The sequence below is a fragment of the Symphalangus syndactylus genome, chromosome 17 (assembly GCF_028878055.3).
Source record: "Symphalangus syndactylus isolate Jambi chromosome 17, NHGRI_mSymSyn1-v2.1_pri, whole genome shotgun sequence".
Classification (NCBI taxonomy): domain Eukaryota; kingdom Metazoa; phylum Chordata; class Mammalia; order Primates; family Hylobatidae; genus Symphalangus; species Symphalangus syndactylus.
This window is the reverse complement of record NC_072439.2, coordinates 27,126,993-27,143,805: the sequence shown is the minus strand read 5'-3', so window position 1 is coordinate 27,143,805 and position 16,813 is coordinate 27,126,993. Positions and strand designations below refer to the sequence as shown.

Below are 16,813 nucleotides of genomic sequence, written 5' to 3'. Positions count from 1 at the left end.
GTGTGCATATAAAGTTGGATATAATCTAGTTCCTGAACTTAGCTACATTTTTTTTTAATTACAAAACCAGGACAATCTTTAGCCATTTGCTAAATATTAAAATGTACAAGCCACTAAAAACAAAAACCAAAAACAAACAAAACACAAAAAGCAGAGCTTCCAGGGTTTGGAGAAAGAAACATAAAAAAACTAACCTCATCACACATTCTACTTACAAAGAGAGGTTTGAGTGGAACCTTTACAGCCTTTGAAAGCATCTTGCCCATTAAAGTGATGATGCCTATTATCTCATTAGGAGTGCTTTTCAAAGTTAGTAACAGTGAGCTGTTCTTCTCCCCCTTTGAATCAATACTAAGCATCTGCAACAAAGATACTTTTCCTTATTACAAAATCCTAGGCAGATATTTATCATTTGTTTTGACTACTTTAAATCTAATTTGCCTTTCTGGCATAGAAAGAACATAGGTACAGCCTTGCCTCAAGCTCAATCTGTTTTAAAAGTGCACATCAACTGTCTGCAACATTGATCTCCCCACTTCTGTCAATTATACCTCCTTTCTTCCTTTCAGCCAATACATAATTGCTGCCTGTTTACTACATGTCAGGCACAGGACTAGGCACTGGTGTCCCCCTCAAGGAGCCTACAGACTTGTTGAAGAGACATATTTAAATAGGCAACTGGTGCTGTCAATGACTTAACCTCTTACCTTTATCCCTTGGCCTAAATCATTTAGTTTCTTATTCATTTTCATTCCTTCTGTGTTTTCTGCTTCTATCCCTCTATTTGGGCCTTGAGACCTCACATAAATGTTGCTATGATAGTTTTTCTCTGGGTATCTGAATCTGCTTTCTCTCCTAGTCAATCTCATTCCAACTTCTCTTAGAATGGCTTTCCAAAAACATCACTTTCATTTAATTCTCTTTCTCAGGAATATATAAGAGTACCCCATTGCCTCCCAGTAAATCTAAATTTGTCTGGCATCCCATGTTCCCTACCATGTTCCCTCAGTACCAGCCCCATCTGTCTCCCATAGTCTCTCCTCTTCTATTTGGTCATATTCCTTGCTGGCTTTTAGATCTACTTTTTTTTATGTGTTTACAACCATGTGGGTTCCTAACCTTCCATCTTTCCAAACTCTACAGTTCCCAGACTAAACCCCATGATTCTTTGCTGAGTTACACTAGCTCTCACCTTAAACTTTTCCTGTACAAGTGCTGATTTTGCTAACTAAATAAAAATGGATTCACAAGAAAACCCAGTCAGGGTTGGTATGATGACCCTGGGGCATCAAAACTCCAGAACTCAGAGCTGCAAAGCTCTGATAAATCCATTCATATTTTAGAGCAGGGGTAAATTCTTAGGCTTGAGAAGCAGTCTCTGATGCAACTACTTAATTGCCCTGTTGCAGTGTGAAGGCAGTCACAGATCAAACAAACATATGGGTGTAGCTATATTTTTAAAAATTATTTCTAGAAGTAGATGGGGTGGGCAGAATTTGACTCTTAGGTCATAGTTTGCTAACCTTGTTGTAGAGGAAGAAGAGTGGATACAGGTGAGAAACTTCTCTTGGTTGGCAAAGGACAACCAGAAGCCCCTTAGATTGGCCCGTTATCTTCTCTGGGTAGCTCAACTTGTTCCCTGAAGACAGTATGTACCCTGGCAGTAGATCCCTGGCCAAGTCATCACCATGGGAATTTGGGCTGTGAGCATCTGCTATTGCTATTTTGGTCAATGGGGAAGAGATAAGAAAATCTACTTAATCTACTTCTTTGACTCTTTTGGAGATATGGAGAAGAAAGGGTCCATTGTCTCATTCTCATATGGTCTCCAGACCGGCAGGAGGCTCGCTTGTTAGGACCCCAGGACACAAGAACAAATATTCACCCACACAGTGCCAGGCACTGCGCTCTCATTTAATCCTTACATTAACCCTATAGTGTATAAGTACTTGTCATCCTATCTATCAGTCAGATAAAAGAAATAGATGAGGTCTTAGTCAATGTTAGCCACTGCTCCATTCTAGAAATGGTCTTGATGCTTACACAGTTGTGTTTTCGGAAGACGACAACGCCCCTGACAAGAGTTCTTGTTTCAATTTGAATGTGATATTAATGAGAATAGCTCATTAACTTTAGCCTTGATAATGAACCTTCACTTTATCCATGGAAAAATGGGCTCTAGAGGTTAAGCAATTTAACCAACTTTGCTCATTTAGAAGAATCAGATCAGGATTCAAACCCAAGTCAGTCTGGCTCAATAAACCTTTGGCCATTCTACCTCTTTAATAACCCTGACCTAAACACATAAAGCTTCATGTGCTTTTAAAGCCCTCAAATGTTTGCTACATGTTAAGTGAGAAATCAGGTCAGTTTCATGGGGGTCCAATATCCCCAAGGAGGGCCTCAAAGAAGCAGAGAGGCAAACCAAGGCTTGTGATTTGGTCCTAAGCAAAAATAGCAGAGGCAGGTGTACCCTCTTGTCTTTCACCACAAACCCTGGTCTCTGGCTGTGCTTCCTGATCCAAACTGTGTAATTGGCTGTTTATGATGGTGATGCTTCCCTCACACACACTGTGTGGTGCCGAGGCGGGGGAAGGCATGTTCTTACCAGCCTGTCATATTAAAGTCCCTGTAGAGCATCTTCTTTCCAAGCTCCTTTCTCTGTACTCTCCTTGGAAACTCCAAATGTGTGAACTCATTTCCCAGCAAGTGAGGCTGCATGAATGCCTAATAGCAAAAAGAAAAAGGAAAAACACATACATACACGTATTTAGAGAAACAAAATAAGAATCAAGGATGTTTTGCAAATTGAGACAGGCCATATTTTAAAAACAAGAAAATTGCCTCATATTTTAAGTAAATAGATTTCAGAGTTTAAACACTAATAGAAGATGAGCACATAAAAATGAATTTACAAAGGAATGTAACTTTTTCATTTGATCTGATACATTGATTGTAACCAAATGCATAGCTGAAGGCATCAGGAAAAAAGACTGAGCTTCTCTCTAAAGACTGGCTATTTAGTTTTCCAAAAGGTATATTGGTGAGATACGGGGTGAGAAAGCTCCCTGACGTGGTCTTTTCCACACTCATCTCACTTACACGCCTGGTTATCACGGCCCTGCCTTTGAAACCTGCGTGTGAGCTTCCACATAAACACAATGGCTCGAGTGCTGGTTAGGGCTGGATGCAGCAGACAGGAACTTTCTGTTGGACTCCCTCCAGTTTGCTCTGCAGTCATTTGATCGTGTCATTCGAAGACTATTCTGGAGCAGATGGCTTCTCCCCCTCCCCCAAATCTCTGTTCACACTACAAGAGTCTTGAGCAAACAGCCACTTAGGGAATTGCTTTGAAACAGTCTCATTGTCACATTCAAAATTCAAATCTAGCAATCCGAGAGATGCAATGCTCATGTATTAACTTCTCTACTCAGAGGCCACATGCCGCAAGCAGACCTGCACTAGAACTTCCCCACATGAAGCTGTCCACCTGCTTCTGAGCAGCATGGTGGAATGAATCTTCTCTCTTTTCTGTCAGGGAAGAGTGGACAGAGCAAATCACAGCCTGGCAGTGTAGGAAAGCAAAGGATCCCTGCCACCAGGCAGATGGTCAGGTCCTCAGCGTATGGGTCATAGGCATCTCCTACAGATGGCAGATCTCCCACTGATTCTCATGAAGGTCTGGAGGTATTAGTTAGATGTTAGTCATCCGATGCTAAGTTTTTCAGGAACCAAACGAAGCAAGCTCAGTTGTCACCAGGCTGGTCATATTTGCCCAGATATGGAACTCTGAGCAAGTAATTCTGGGCATGCTTGGGGACAGGACAGGATGAGATGAGACAGGGTGACTGAGGGTGAGCAGGAGAACTGTGCTTCCCATTTGCTGTAGCCTCAACAGTTTCTAGGTCTGGTGGGAATTCTGGATCACTTTGAGGGGCTCTGAAAATCCTGCTGGGAGTAACCCTTGGGGTGCTGATGGGTATCAAGGAAGCTTAAATATGAGGTTTTACAGAGAGGTTCTCCTGGGAAGGAATGAAGGGAACTAACACTTAATAGGTCAGGTCAACAGTGGTGCTTTGGGTGAGAAGAATCTGAGTGTGAATCCAAGCTCTGCTTTCATAAGCAATGTGGTTTTAGCAGGTTATTTAATTTCTTGGGCCTCAGTTTATCTGTAAATGAGATTAATTATATATCTCACACTGCTGTTTTCATAATGTAATGTCTATTAATATCTTAGTTGTTTCTGCTTTCAAAAAATTATTATAGTCACTCAGTAATTATTGAATCCTATTATATCCTGAGTACTACACTCAGTGCTTTGAGAGGTCTAATTTCACCCTCTTAACAATCTTCTGGACAACACTGGCTACATCATTTGTGGGGCCCAGTGAAAAACAGAAACAGGCAGACTGTGTTCAAAATTAAGAATTTCAAGACAGGGACAGCAGAGCACTAAACTAAGCACAGCACCCTCCACGACCACACAAGTCACAGGCCCATGAAGCTAGTCATGCCTACCGGGTACATACCATTTTATTCCTTTTATTTTGGTCCACCCATGAAAACTAAGGAACAAAGGCATAAGTGGTCAATGGACAGCAGCATCTGTTATAAGCCCTTTATGATCTTTCAGAACTTTCAGATTGTATCAGCATGAATACAATCCACTACCCAAGCTGGACTAACATGGGCTTAGGGGTTACCATGTGCCAGCCCCATACCAGGTACTTGATACATCTGATCTTACTCCCCAACAATTTTACAAAGCAGGAGTCGTGGACTCGATTTACAAATGAGAACACTACATCCTGGAGAGGTTAAGACCTAGCCTGAGGTCATTCGCCCAAGACTGGGTAGATCTTGAGCCTGAGCTTAATATCATGGTTATAACCCTCATCCTAACCATATGTTGGGCCTTTAACCTACATACACATTTTTACAAAAGATAGTAAAGGGGCCATAAGAGGCCTGTGATCCTTTGTACTTAGACCATGCAAAGTCTGAATCAGTAAACCTTGTTAAAAGAACTCACACACACAGAGCCACACACGGTATGGACACGAAGGTGTCTCTGACATTATTTATAACATTAAATAACTAGAAGAAATCATTGAGTGAATAACTCATTAAATAAACTAGCATAAACCCAAACAAAAGAATTCTATGGTGTCACTTACAATGACGCTATACAGAATATGCAATGACACAGAGTTGCGTTAAGTGTAAAACAGCAGGTCATCAAACAATATGTGTGTGTGCATGAACTTGTGAGTGCTGGGTCTTATATGCAGAGATCTTTATAGAAGACAAACGTATGTATACAGATGCTCCTCTGCTTACAGTGGGGTTACATCCCAATAAACCCGTCGTAACCTGAAAATATTGCAAGTCAAAATGCATTTCATGCAACTAGCCTACTGATCAGAGCTTAGCCTGGCCTACCTTAAATGTGCTCAGAACTTACATTAGCCTACAGTTGGGCAAAATCATCTGGCAACACAGTCCACTGCAGAGTGTAGGTTGTTTACCCTCATGATTGCATGGCTGACTAGGAGCTGCTGGCTCACTGCCACTGTCCAGCATCACAAGAGAGTATCATACCACATATCCCTAGCCTGGAAAAAGATCAAAATTCAAAATCAATTTGAAGTATGATTTCTACCAAATGCATATTGCTTTCACAACATCAGAAGGTTAAAAAGAAAAAGTAGGGGTGCTTCCATTCTGTTTTGTAAAATGAAGGCTGCCCTGATTAAAAAAAAAAAGTAAGTTGGGAACCGTCTGTATACAAATGAACATGTTATGGTCTGAATGTGTCTCCTAAAATTCAGGTGTTGGCAATTTAACCCCTAATGCAACAATGTTGGGAGGCAGGCCTTTTGGGAGGTGTTTAGGCCATGAAGGTAGAGCCCTCATGAATTAATGCTGCTATAAAAAAGGCTTGTGAGAGTGAGTTCACTCTCTTGCCCTTCCACCTTCTGCTATGTGAAAACAGAGCAAGAAAGCCCGTACCAGATGCTGGTGTCTTGATCTTGGGGCTTCCCAGACCCCAGAACTGTGATAAATTTTGTTCTTTATACATTACTCAGTTTCTAGTATTGTTATAGCAGCACCAAACAGACTAAGGCTGTGTGTGTGTGTAAATACAGATACGTGACATGCATATATATTATTAACAAACAGGTAAGAATCCAAAGGACATTCCTGAGCACATTTCTTAACAAACCCTGTGTCTAAGAAGGTGATGCGTGTTCAGGACACACTACCTCAAATCATAGTACCTGGGCATTTGAGGAAACAGGAGAAGCAGGCCATAGAAACTAGGAAGAATTCTGCTTACTCCTTCTCTAAAGCAAGCCATGAGACCTAGCTCACCTTCCTCGGAAAATAGATCATTAAGACCCGATTCCAGAGGGGCCCTGCACCATACCCAGAGGAAAGAAATATCACACAGGGATGCCAAGATGATGCCGAACAAACAGGCCTTGCTAAGTACCCTTACCCCTGAGTTTATTACCATGAGATCTTTTGTCCTTTGATCAAACTTCTGTACGACTGTCCCTAAAAATCCAGTTTGCCCTGTTTCCTTGGGGCTTTATTTCTGAAGACATCTGTGTGACATAAGCTTATATTAAATCAATTTGTTTGCCTTTCTCTTGTTAATCTGTTTTGTTTTAGGGGCATCAGCCATGAATGGGTAAGAAATCTCTTCTCCCCATACAAGGGTAAGTGTGGAGATTTCAGGCGCTTTGCCTCCTAACAGGAGGATGAGTGAGCCCTTTGATGGTGCTTTAAACCAGGGACCCTTGGGCTCTTTCTGGCTGGTATCCACTTGCCTGGGCGGCTGTGTCAGAAGATCTGTTGAGGCAGATGTCTGCGGGTTAGCTGGGAACTCCTCAATGGCTTTGATAACTGCAGGGGCCACCTACCCTCTCCCTCTGAGGATGTGCAGGTTTGAAAGGGCCTTAAACATTGTGTCACTCTGAGGTGCCTTCACACACAGAGCCTTTCATGATTTCCACAAACTGCTTGCTTTCTCCCAGGATAACAACAGGGTATGGTATTTCATCACACATATACGCCATTAGATGCACCATCATTTTATTACCTCTAGGAAGAAAAAAAGCGGCCAATTAAAATATGCATAATTCTTTCTTAACACTTCAAATTTTAATTTTATCCTTTTCATAAGAGCTGAGACCTAGACACATTTTTATTATCTATCACTATTGTATATACTTAATAAGGGATATAGAAGTGAAGTAGGTTGGCTGAGGTTTCCAAAACTTTTACATTTAGAATCCAACTGCTGTCATCATTTTTCAACTCTGAATCATGAATGTTCATAATTTTCCGCACAGAAGTGTTGTGTGTTTCACGAGAGCACCAGTGACGCAGCATTTTTTAAGTAATCCACAACAGCACTGGAAGCCTCAAAGCTAAGGGCGCAGAAGTTCTTCAGCCAGCTTTACAATCCTCTAGAGCCAGCTTACCTCTGACTCCCACTTCAGGAATGTGGCTAAACAAGTCTGATTCACACCTCCTCAAACTCCTCCACACAATTAGTTGGATCCAGTGATGCTTAACAAGCCCTTCACTTTTCTCTGCAGGATTTTCTTCCAAGCTGCTGGACACCCATCCCACAAAAGTTTGGTGTGTTGGGCCTCAGGACATTCTACCCCAAAATATGGCACCTTGGCATTTGAGGAAACAGCAGAAACAGGAAAGTCTCTCAACTTCCTCTTGTCCCTCTCCCCTGAAGCAGGTCACAGGATCCTCATTCCAGAGGTGCCCGCCCCATATCCAGAGGAAAGAAACATCTTTAACTCTGAAGACACAGGGATACAGAAGAATCTGAACAAACAGCCTTGCTAAATTCTCCCCAGTTTATTCCCATTAGATCATACCCACTTTATCCAATTATATTTCTCCATGACTGTCCAGTCTTCCTCAAACTTAAGCATAAACATATACAAAGTTTACCTATTTCTTTAGGTCTTCAGTTTCTCATGAAGTCTCCTGTGTCATGTAAAACTTATATTAAATAGATTTGTATGCTTTTCTCTCGTTTATCTTGTCTTTTGTTATGGGGGACCTTGTGATGGGTGAGGAAATCTTTTCCGCCCCTGCAGGTGTCTGCCCTTTTGATGTTCACATATGTCCAAGAGATGACATGTCATGCCTGTCCCCTGGCTGGCAGCAAAAATCCAATATAAAATTCGGATACGTTAAAAAACAAACAGGTGTCTTAGTTCTGAGGAAATACTGTCATACTCACCCCCCCACTGATACTGATGCCACACTCTTAGATTTCTCCGTCCTTCTGATTTTTCTTCCTCTGTTCCTAACTGACACAGCACAGGTGGCATGATTCATTTTCTGTCATAATCATGCTTACCATAGAAATTATAAGTACTCCATGTGTACCTGTGATGTATTTTTACCACTCTCTCTTTTTTAAAAAATCACCACCCACCTCCTTACCAGCACATTCAATACTTACTGCTGTTGCATATGTCAAACCCTATGGAGTTAATGATGTTAAAGGAACTCATCTCAAGAACTTGGTACAAACAGAGCAAACATATGGTTGCTTAATGAAAAATGAGACGCTAAAATACATGGCTGCACACAATTTGTAAAAACCTGTTGGTTTTCAGAGGAAAACATTTATGCTTGTTAGTCTATTTGTGCAATCATAAAAGTGTATATAGTCTTATATGCACACATGTTTACACATGTACAGTCATCAAAATATTAAAAAAAGTTATCTGAGGGTTTTCTTTTTAATGTACCCATAATTGTGGATATTTTGACCTTTGGACACACATTACTTTCATTTGAAAAAAAAAAAAAAAGCCCTCTAAAAATTAGTTTTTTGAGAACCCAGTGTTTAAGGCAAGTTTTAAAAGATTGTTGAGAAGAGCGTTACTGCTTCTTGTTCTAATAATTTTAGGGAATGCCAAAATCCTGGAGAAAAGGCAAGCAGGGCAGGGGCCTGGCTCCAACGTGGGGATGTGGAAGCCGCAGATTCCCATCAGGCCAGGACAGAGATGTTTTGTCCGCAAAAGCAGAGTGGCCAAACAACTTGGGGATTTGGAAACTTCTTAGGGCCTGCCCAGAATTCAGGTGACCATGACTGGCTAGAATTACTTCATTTGTACTGGTCTGTGCCTCTGGAAGCATTGCTCAAGTCAGCATTCTGGAGTCCTGAGTCTTCAAAATGATTTCACTTTGGATTTACCGTAAGCAATAAGCCCAAAGTCTGTAAAGTGTTGGGGGCAGGAATTTGTTAGTTTGCTAATAATTTACTGACTTTTTTTTTTTTGAGACAGAGTTTCACTCTTGTCACCCAGGCTGTAATGCAATGGCTTGATCTTGGCTCACTGCAACCTCCGCCTCCTGGGTTCAAGCAATTCTCCTGCCTCAGCCTCCTGAGTAGCTAGGATTACAGGCGCCCACTACCATGCCCAGCAAATTCTTGTATTTTTAGTAGAGACAGGGTTTCACCATGTTTACCAGGCTGGTCTAGAACTCCTAATCTCAGGTGATTCACCTGCCTCAGCCTCCCAAAGTGCTGGGATTACAGGCATGAGCCACCATGCCCGGCCATGTGTTCATCATTTTTAAAACCTTAACTACACTCCAGTGCCCAGCATAGCACCCAACATAGTAAAGGTGCTAAATAAGTATTTGCTAGAAGAATGAATACAGGACATTCTGACCTGCTCTACAGAATCACAACTTAGTGATTATTTAAACTATAAAATAACACAGCCTTCAATCTTTTGAAAAAGTTAAAACTAAGGCCTATATTGTATAAAAACCATCTTGGACCCACGTAGTTTGGATTTAGTTAACTTATAAATTGATAGATATCTTCCCATAAAAAGACATGTGCATGGCTGCACGTGGTTTTTAAAACCCCATAATGTTATTTTACAATCCTAAGACTATCTAAATAATAATGCTTTGTCTCTTTACTTAATAAGCCTGCAGATGAGAAACCTATAAATTAGCAGTTGATATTAAAATGCAATTATTATTATTATTATCATTATTATTATTATTTGAGACGGATTCTCACTCTGTTGCCCAGGCCGGAGTGCAGTGATGCAATCTTGGCTCACTGCAATGTCTGCCTCCCAGGTTCAAGTGATTCTCCCACCTTAGCCTCCTGAGTAGCTGGGACTACAGGCATGTGCCACCATGCCTGGCCAATTTTGGTATTTTTAGTAGAGACGGGGTTTCACCATGTTGGCCAGGCTGGTCTTGACCTCCAGACCTCAGATGATCCATTCCCCTCGGCCTCCCAAAGTGCTGGCATTACAGGCATGAACCACCACGCCCAGCCTTAAAATGGAATTTAAAGTGTACCAGCCCACCCTCCGATTAAAAAAAAAAAGGATCTCTTCCTGTACCTCCATTTTAATTCTAAATTTTGAGGTTTTCCTTCAAGGAAACACAACAGAATGCTACTAGATGAGGGGAGAAGGTGGAGGTATACCCCAAGTTCATGTGTGTGCCACAAATATCACCTGGGGGAAAAAGCTTGATAACCTCTGCCCTAGCAAGACCAAATGCAGGTAACCAAGACTCTTAGGGACTCTAAAGAGCACAGATTTGTTAAAAAGAGAATAGGACATATCCTCGTCACTTAGTGATCTGAGCAGCTAAAAAAAGGAAACTTACAAACATGGTTATATCTGGCCAGGAACAAGGACACCTCTCAGGAAAGGATGCTGGAATAACTGACTGTGTCAGGGCAGGACACCAGAGTTGGGGTAGGGGAATTGGATGTCTTTTTATGGGCACTCTCCTCTCTAGTCCTGAGTAGAAGCTGGTTTCAAAGGAAGAGAAGGGAGATGAGCATTGCACTGTGGAAAAATACAACAACTCCGTCCCAAAGAAAGTCTCTGAGCACCCTGAGGGATGGAGGCATAACAAGAGGGAACAAGCCCAAAGAAGAGGCACCTTCCAGAACCTTCCAGTAAGCCTCTCACTAGGGAAGAGGGAGGCCAGAAGTCTAGAGTAGGTGAGCAACCTGTTCCCAAGGCTGTCTCACTCTAGATCACATGGCCCTGAGCTCCACCTTCCTGGGCTCAGGGAGAGTTTTGAGCACCTCAGCAAGGCAAGGAGAAAAGGGTAGCTGGAAGCAGGGAACTCAGACCCCAGGGAGGGAAACTAGCCTGGTTATGGGAGGAGTCTAAGGTGACCAGGGCTCCAGCGGAGGGCTGAGCACCAGCCTTCCAATGGACACAAAGATGGGGCTTCGAGGTTACTCAAAATTGCTTGCTAGGGAATACAAAATGCTTCCTCATTTTCTTCCTCCTTTTGATAATTTTTTTTTCCTGTTGCTTTGTGGTCAGCTGGCCAGTGAGTAGTGTCAGCCAAGAAGGAGACTGTCCCAGGGCTTGGGGTCGCATGAATTCCCGACAAAGGAATTCATGCAACTAACGTTTGAGCCCTTACATATGCTAAGTACCAGGGGCTAGGGGTTTGGGGCTCAAAGAACACAAAAAGAGGCCCCTCTGCTCAGAGCTGACACACACGAGTGAGGGAGGCTGAGGACGGCTTACAGGCAGAAATGGAGCCATTCACAGGGACCAAGGAACACAGTGGGTCACACACTGAAGAGGATCACAGAGAATCTGCAAAGGAGCTTAAGAGTTGGTCAGGCAAGAGCTCTATGGCAAGTGTGGCCACAGCAAAGGCAGGGAAGTGGGAGACAGCACGGCATTTGGAGGTATTCCTAGGAGAGAAGAGAGTGGGGCAGAGAGGAGGCAGGGGTGCAGACATTGGCACCAAAGATGGCCCCTCCTGCAAAGGGTAATGTGCAGTTAAAGAAAGGATACATAGAGTTAAATAAACTCAAACTACTTAAACTTTTCAGTGAATTATATGTCGTAAGGTCCTCTCATACGCATACAAGCTGATGAAGTTTCACAAATTGAACACACCTGTGTAGCTGGCGCCCCGCTCAAGAAAGAACATTACCAGCATCCTGGGACCAGTGCCTCATCATCAGGACCCCATCCAATCACTGCCACTGCCCCAAAGGGGCACTATTCCAACTTCAAGACTGGTCTTGCCTGTTTCTGTGCTTCATCTGAAATCCTACAGGATGCCCTCTTTGCTGGGTATTAAGTCTGAGAAATTCATGCATGTTGTGTGTAATTGCAACTTGTTCATTCTCCGTGCTGTATGTTAATTCCATCCTGTGACTATTTCATTATTTATTTGCCCATTCTACTTTCCAACAGCATTCAGATAAGCCATCATGTCCCCTGTGTCCTGCACATACACATCCAGATGGCCGGTTCCTGCCTTAACTGATGACATTCCACCACAAAAGAAGTGAAAATGGCCTATCCCTGCCTTAAATGATGACACTGTCTTGTGAAATTCCTTCTCCTGGCTCATCCTGGCTCAAAAGCTCCCCTACTGAGCACCTTGTGACCCCCACTCTGCCCGCCAGAGAACCCCCATTTGACCCTAATTTTCCTTTACCTACCCAAATCCTATAAAACGGCCCCACCCCTATCTCCCTTTGCTGACTCTCTTTTCAGACTCAGGCCACCTGCATCCAGGTGAAATAAACAGCTTTATTGCTCACACAAAGCCTGTTTGGTGGTCTCTCCACACGGATGCACATGAAATTTGGTGCCATGACTCGAATCGGGGGACCTCCCTTGGGAGATCAATCCCCTGTCCTCCTATTCTTTGCTCCGTGAAAAACATTCACCTACGACCTCAGGTCCTCAGACCCACCACCCCAAGGAACATCTCACCAATTTTAAATCAGATAAGCGGCCTCTTCTTACTCCCTTCTCCAACCTCTCTCACTATCCCTCAATCACCTTCTCCTTTCCACTCTTCAATCTCTCCCTTCTCTTAATTTCAATTCCTTTCATTTTCTGGTAGAGATAAAGGAGACACGTTTTATCTGTGGACCCAAAACTCCAGCGCCGGTCACGGACTGGGAAGGCAGCCTTCCCTTGGTGTTTAATCACTGCAGGGATGCCTCTCTGATTATTCACCCACGTTTCAGAGGTGTCAGACCACGCAGGGACGCCTGCCTTGGTCCTTCACCCTTAGCGGCAAGTCCCACTTTTCTCGGGGAGGGGCAAGCACCCCAACCCGTTATCTCCGTGTCTCTACCCCTTCTCTGCCTTTCTCGGGGGGGGGGGGGCAAGAAACCCCCAACCCCTTCTGCTTCACCCTGAGCAGTAAGTCCCACTTTTCTGGGGGAGGGGCAAGTACCCCAACCTCGTATCTCTGCACCTCAATCCCTTATTTCCACACCCTGACCTCTTTTATGTCTGCACCCTGATCCCTTATTTCCACACCCCAACCTCGTATCTCTGCACCCCGACCTCTTCTCTGCTTTTCTGGAGGGCAAGAACCCGGCCGGGTGCTGTGGCTTATGCCTGTAATCCCAGCACTTTGGGAGACCGAGGCAGGTGGATTACGAGGTCAGGAGATCGAGACCATCCTGGCTAACATGGTGAAGCCCTGTCTCTACTAAAAAAAAATACAAAAAATTAGCCGGGCGCGGTGGCGGGCGCCTGTAGTCCCAGCTACTTGGGAGGCTGAGGCAGGAAAATGGCGCGAACCCAGGAGGCGGAGCTTGCAGTGAGCCAAGATAGTGCCAGTGCACTCCGGACTGGGCAAAAGAGCGAGATTCTGTCTCAAAAAAAAAAAAAAAAAAAAAAAAAAAAAAAAAAAAAAAAAGAACCCCCACCCCTCCTCCGTGTCTCTACTCTTTTCTCTGGGCTTGCCTCCTTCACTATGGGCAAGCTTCCACCTTCCATTCCTCGTTCTCCCTTAGCCTGTGTTCTTAAGATCTTAAAACCTCTTCAACTCTCACCTGACCTAGAATCTAAGCGTCTTATTTTCTTCTGCAATGCCACTTGACCCCAATACAAACTCAACAGTAGTTCCAAATAGCCGGAAAATGGCACTTTTAATTTTTCCATCCTACAAGATCTAAATAATTCTTGTCATAAAATGGGCAAATGGTCTGAGATGCCTGACGTCCAGGCATTCTTTAACACATCGGTCCCTCTGTAGTCTCTGTTCCCAATGCAACTCATCCCAAATCTTCCTTCTTTCCCTCCCACCTGTCCCCTCGGTCCCAACCCCAAGTGTTGCTGAGTCTTTCTAATCTTCCTTTTCCACAGACCCATCTGACCTCTCCCCTCCTCCCCAGGCTGCTCCTCCCCAGGCCGAGATAGGTCCCAATTCTTCCTCAGCCTCCGCTCCTCCACCCTATAATCCTTTTATCACCTCCCCTACTCACACCCAGTACGGCTTACAGTTTTGTTCTGTGACTAGCCCTCCCCCACCTGCCCAGCAATTTACTCTTAAAAAGGTGGCTGGAGCTAAAGGCACAGTCAAGGTTAATGCTCCTTTTTCTTTATCCCAAATCAGGTGGCGTTTAGGTTCTTTTTCATCAAATATAAAAATCCAGCCCAGTTCATGATTCGTTTGGCAGCAACCCTGAGACACTTTTACAGCCCTAGACCCTAAAAGGTCAAAAGGCTGTCTTATTCTCAAAATACATTTTATTACCCAATCTGCTCCCAACATTAAATAAAACTCCAGGCTGGGTGCGGTGGCTTACGCCTGTAATCCCAGCACTTTGGGAGGCTGAGGCGGGCAAATCACGAGATCAGGAGATAAAGACCATCCTGGCTAACATGGTGAAACCCCGCCTCTACTAAAAAAAATACAAAAAATTAGCTGGGCATGGTGGCAGGCGCCTGTAGTCCCAGCTACTCGGGAGGCTGAGGCAGGAGAATGGCATGAACCCAGGAGGCAGAGCTTGCAGTGAGCCGAGATTGCACCACTGCACTCTAGCCTGGGCGACAGAGTGAGACTCCGTCTCAGAAACAAAAACAAAACAAAAAACTCCAAAAATTAAATTCTGGCCCTCAAACCCCACAACAGGATTTAATTAACCTCGCCTTCAAGGTGTACAATAATAGAAAAAAGTTGCAATTCCTTGCCTCCACTGTGAGACAAACCCCAGCCACATCTCCAGCACACAAGAACTTCCAAACGCCTGAACCGCAGCGGCCAGGCATTCCTCCAGAACCTCCTCCCCCAGGAGCTTGCTACAAACTGCCAGAAATCTGGCTACCACGCCAAGGAATGCCTGCAGCCCAGGATTCCTCCTAAGCTGCGTCCCATCCGTGCAGAACCCCACTGGAAATTGGACTGTCCAACTCACCTGGCAGCCACTCCCAGAGCCCCTGGAACTCTGGCCCAAGGCTCTCTGACTCCTTCCCACGTCTTCCTGGCTTAGCGGCTGAAGACGGACCCTGCCCAATCGCCTCAGAAGCCCCCTAGACCATCACGGATGTCGAGCTTCACGTAACTCTCACAGTGGAAGGTAAGTCCGTCCCCTTCTTAATCAATATGGAGGCTACCCACTCCACATTACCTTCTTTTCAAGGGCCTGTTTCCTTTGCCACCATAACTGTTGTGGGTATTGACAGCCAGGCTTCTAAACCTCTTACAACTCCCCAACTCTGGTGCCAACTTAGACAATACTCTTTTAAGCACTCCTTTTAGTTATTCCCAACCTGCCCAGTTCCCTTATTAGGCCAAGACACTTTAACTAAATTATCTGCTTCCCTGACTATTCCTGGATTACAGCTACATCCCATTGCTGCCCTTCTTCCCAATCCAAAGCCTCCTTTCCGTCCTCCTCTTGTACTCCCCCACCTTAACCCACAAGTATAAGATACCTTAGGCTGGGCACAGTGGCTCACACCTGTAATCCCAGCACTTTGGGAGGCCGAGGTGGGCGGATCATGAGGTCAGGAGATCAAGACCATCCTGGCTAACACAGTGAAACCTCGTCTCTACTAAAAATACAAAAAATTAGCCGGGCGCGGTGGTGGGTGCCTGTAGTCCCAGCTACTTGGAAGGCTGAGGTAGGAGAATGGTGTGAACCCAGGAGGCGGAGCTTGCAGCGAGCCGAGATAGCACCACTGCACTCCAGCCTGGGTGACAGAGCGAGACTCCGTCTCAAAAAAAAAAAAAAAAAAAAAAAAAAGTATAAGATACCTCTACTCCCTCCTTGGTGACAGATCATGCACCCCTTACCATCTCATTAAAACCTAATCACCCTTACCCCGCTCAATGCCAATATCCCATCCCACAGCATGCTTTGAAAGGATTAAAGCCTGTTATCACTCGCCTGCTACAGCATGGCCTTTTAAAGCCTATAAACTCTCCTTACAATTCCCCCATTTTACCTGTCCCAAAACCAGACAAGCCTTACAAGTTACTTCAGGATCTACGCCTTATCAACCAAATTGTTTTGCCTATCCACCCCGTGGTGCCAAACCCATATACTCTCCTATGCTCAATACCTCCCTCCACAATCCATTATTCTGTTCTGGATCTCAAACATGCTTTCTTTACTATTCCTTTGCACCCATTATCCCAGCCTCTCTTCACTTTCACTGGGACTGACCCTGACACCCATCAGGCTCAGCAAATTACCTGGGCTGTACTGCTGCAAAGCTTCACAGACAGCCCCCATTACTTCAGTCAAGCCCAAATTTCTTCCTTATCTGTTACCTATCTCGGCATAATTCTCATAAAAACACACGTGCTCTCCCTGCTGATCGTGTCCGATTAATCTCCCAAACCTCAATCCCTTACAAAACAACAACTCCTTTCCTTCCTAGGCATGGTTAGTGCGGTCAGAATTCTTACACAAGAGCCAGGACCGCACCTTGTAGCCTTTCTGTCCAAACAACTTGACCTTATTGTTTTAGCCTAGCCCTCATGTCTG

The 16,813-nt window shown here is 44.3% G+C and overlaps 1 protein-coding gene across 3 annotated transcripts in view; it reads right to left on the bottom strand.

The window, feature by feature from the left end:
* The window catches only part of PPM1H (protein phosphatase, Mg2+/Mn2+ dependent 1H), a 305,954-nt gene that overhangs the window by 74,699 nt on the left and 214,442 nt on the right, over positions 1-16,813 (bottom strand). For all 3 annotated transcript variants that reach the window (XM_055251348.2, XM_055251350.2, XM_055251349.2), the window contains exon 6: positions 2,609-2,727. In XM_055251348.2, coding sequence (XP_055107323.1) covers positions 2,609-2,727 — 119 coding nt within the window. The remainder of the gene's footprint in view (positions 1-2,608; positions 2,728-16,813) is intronic.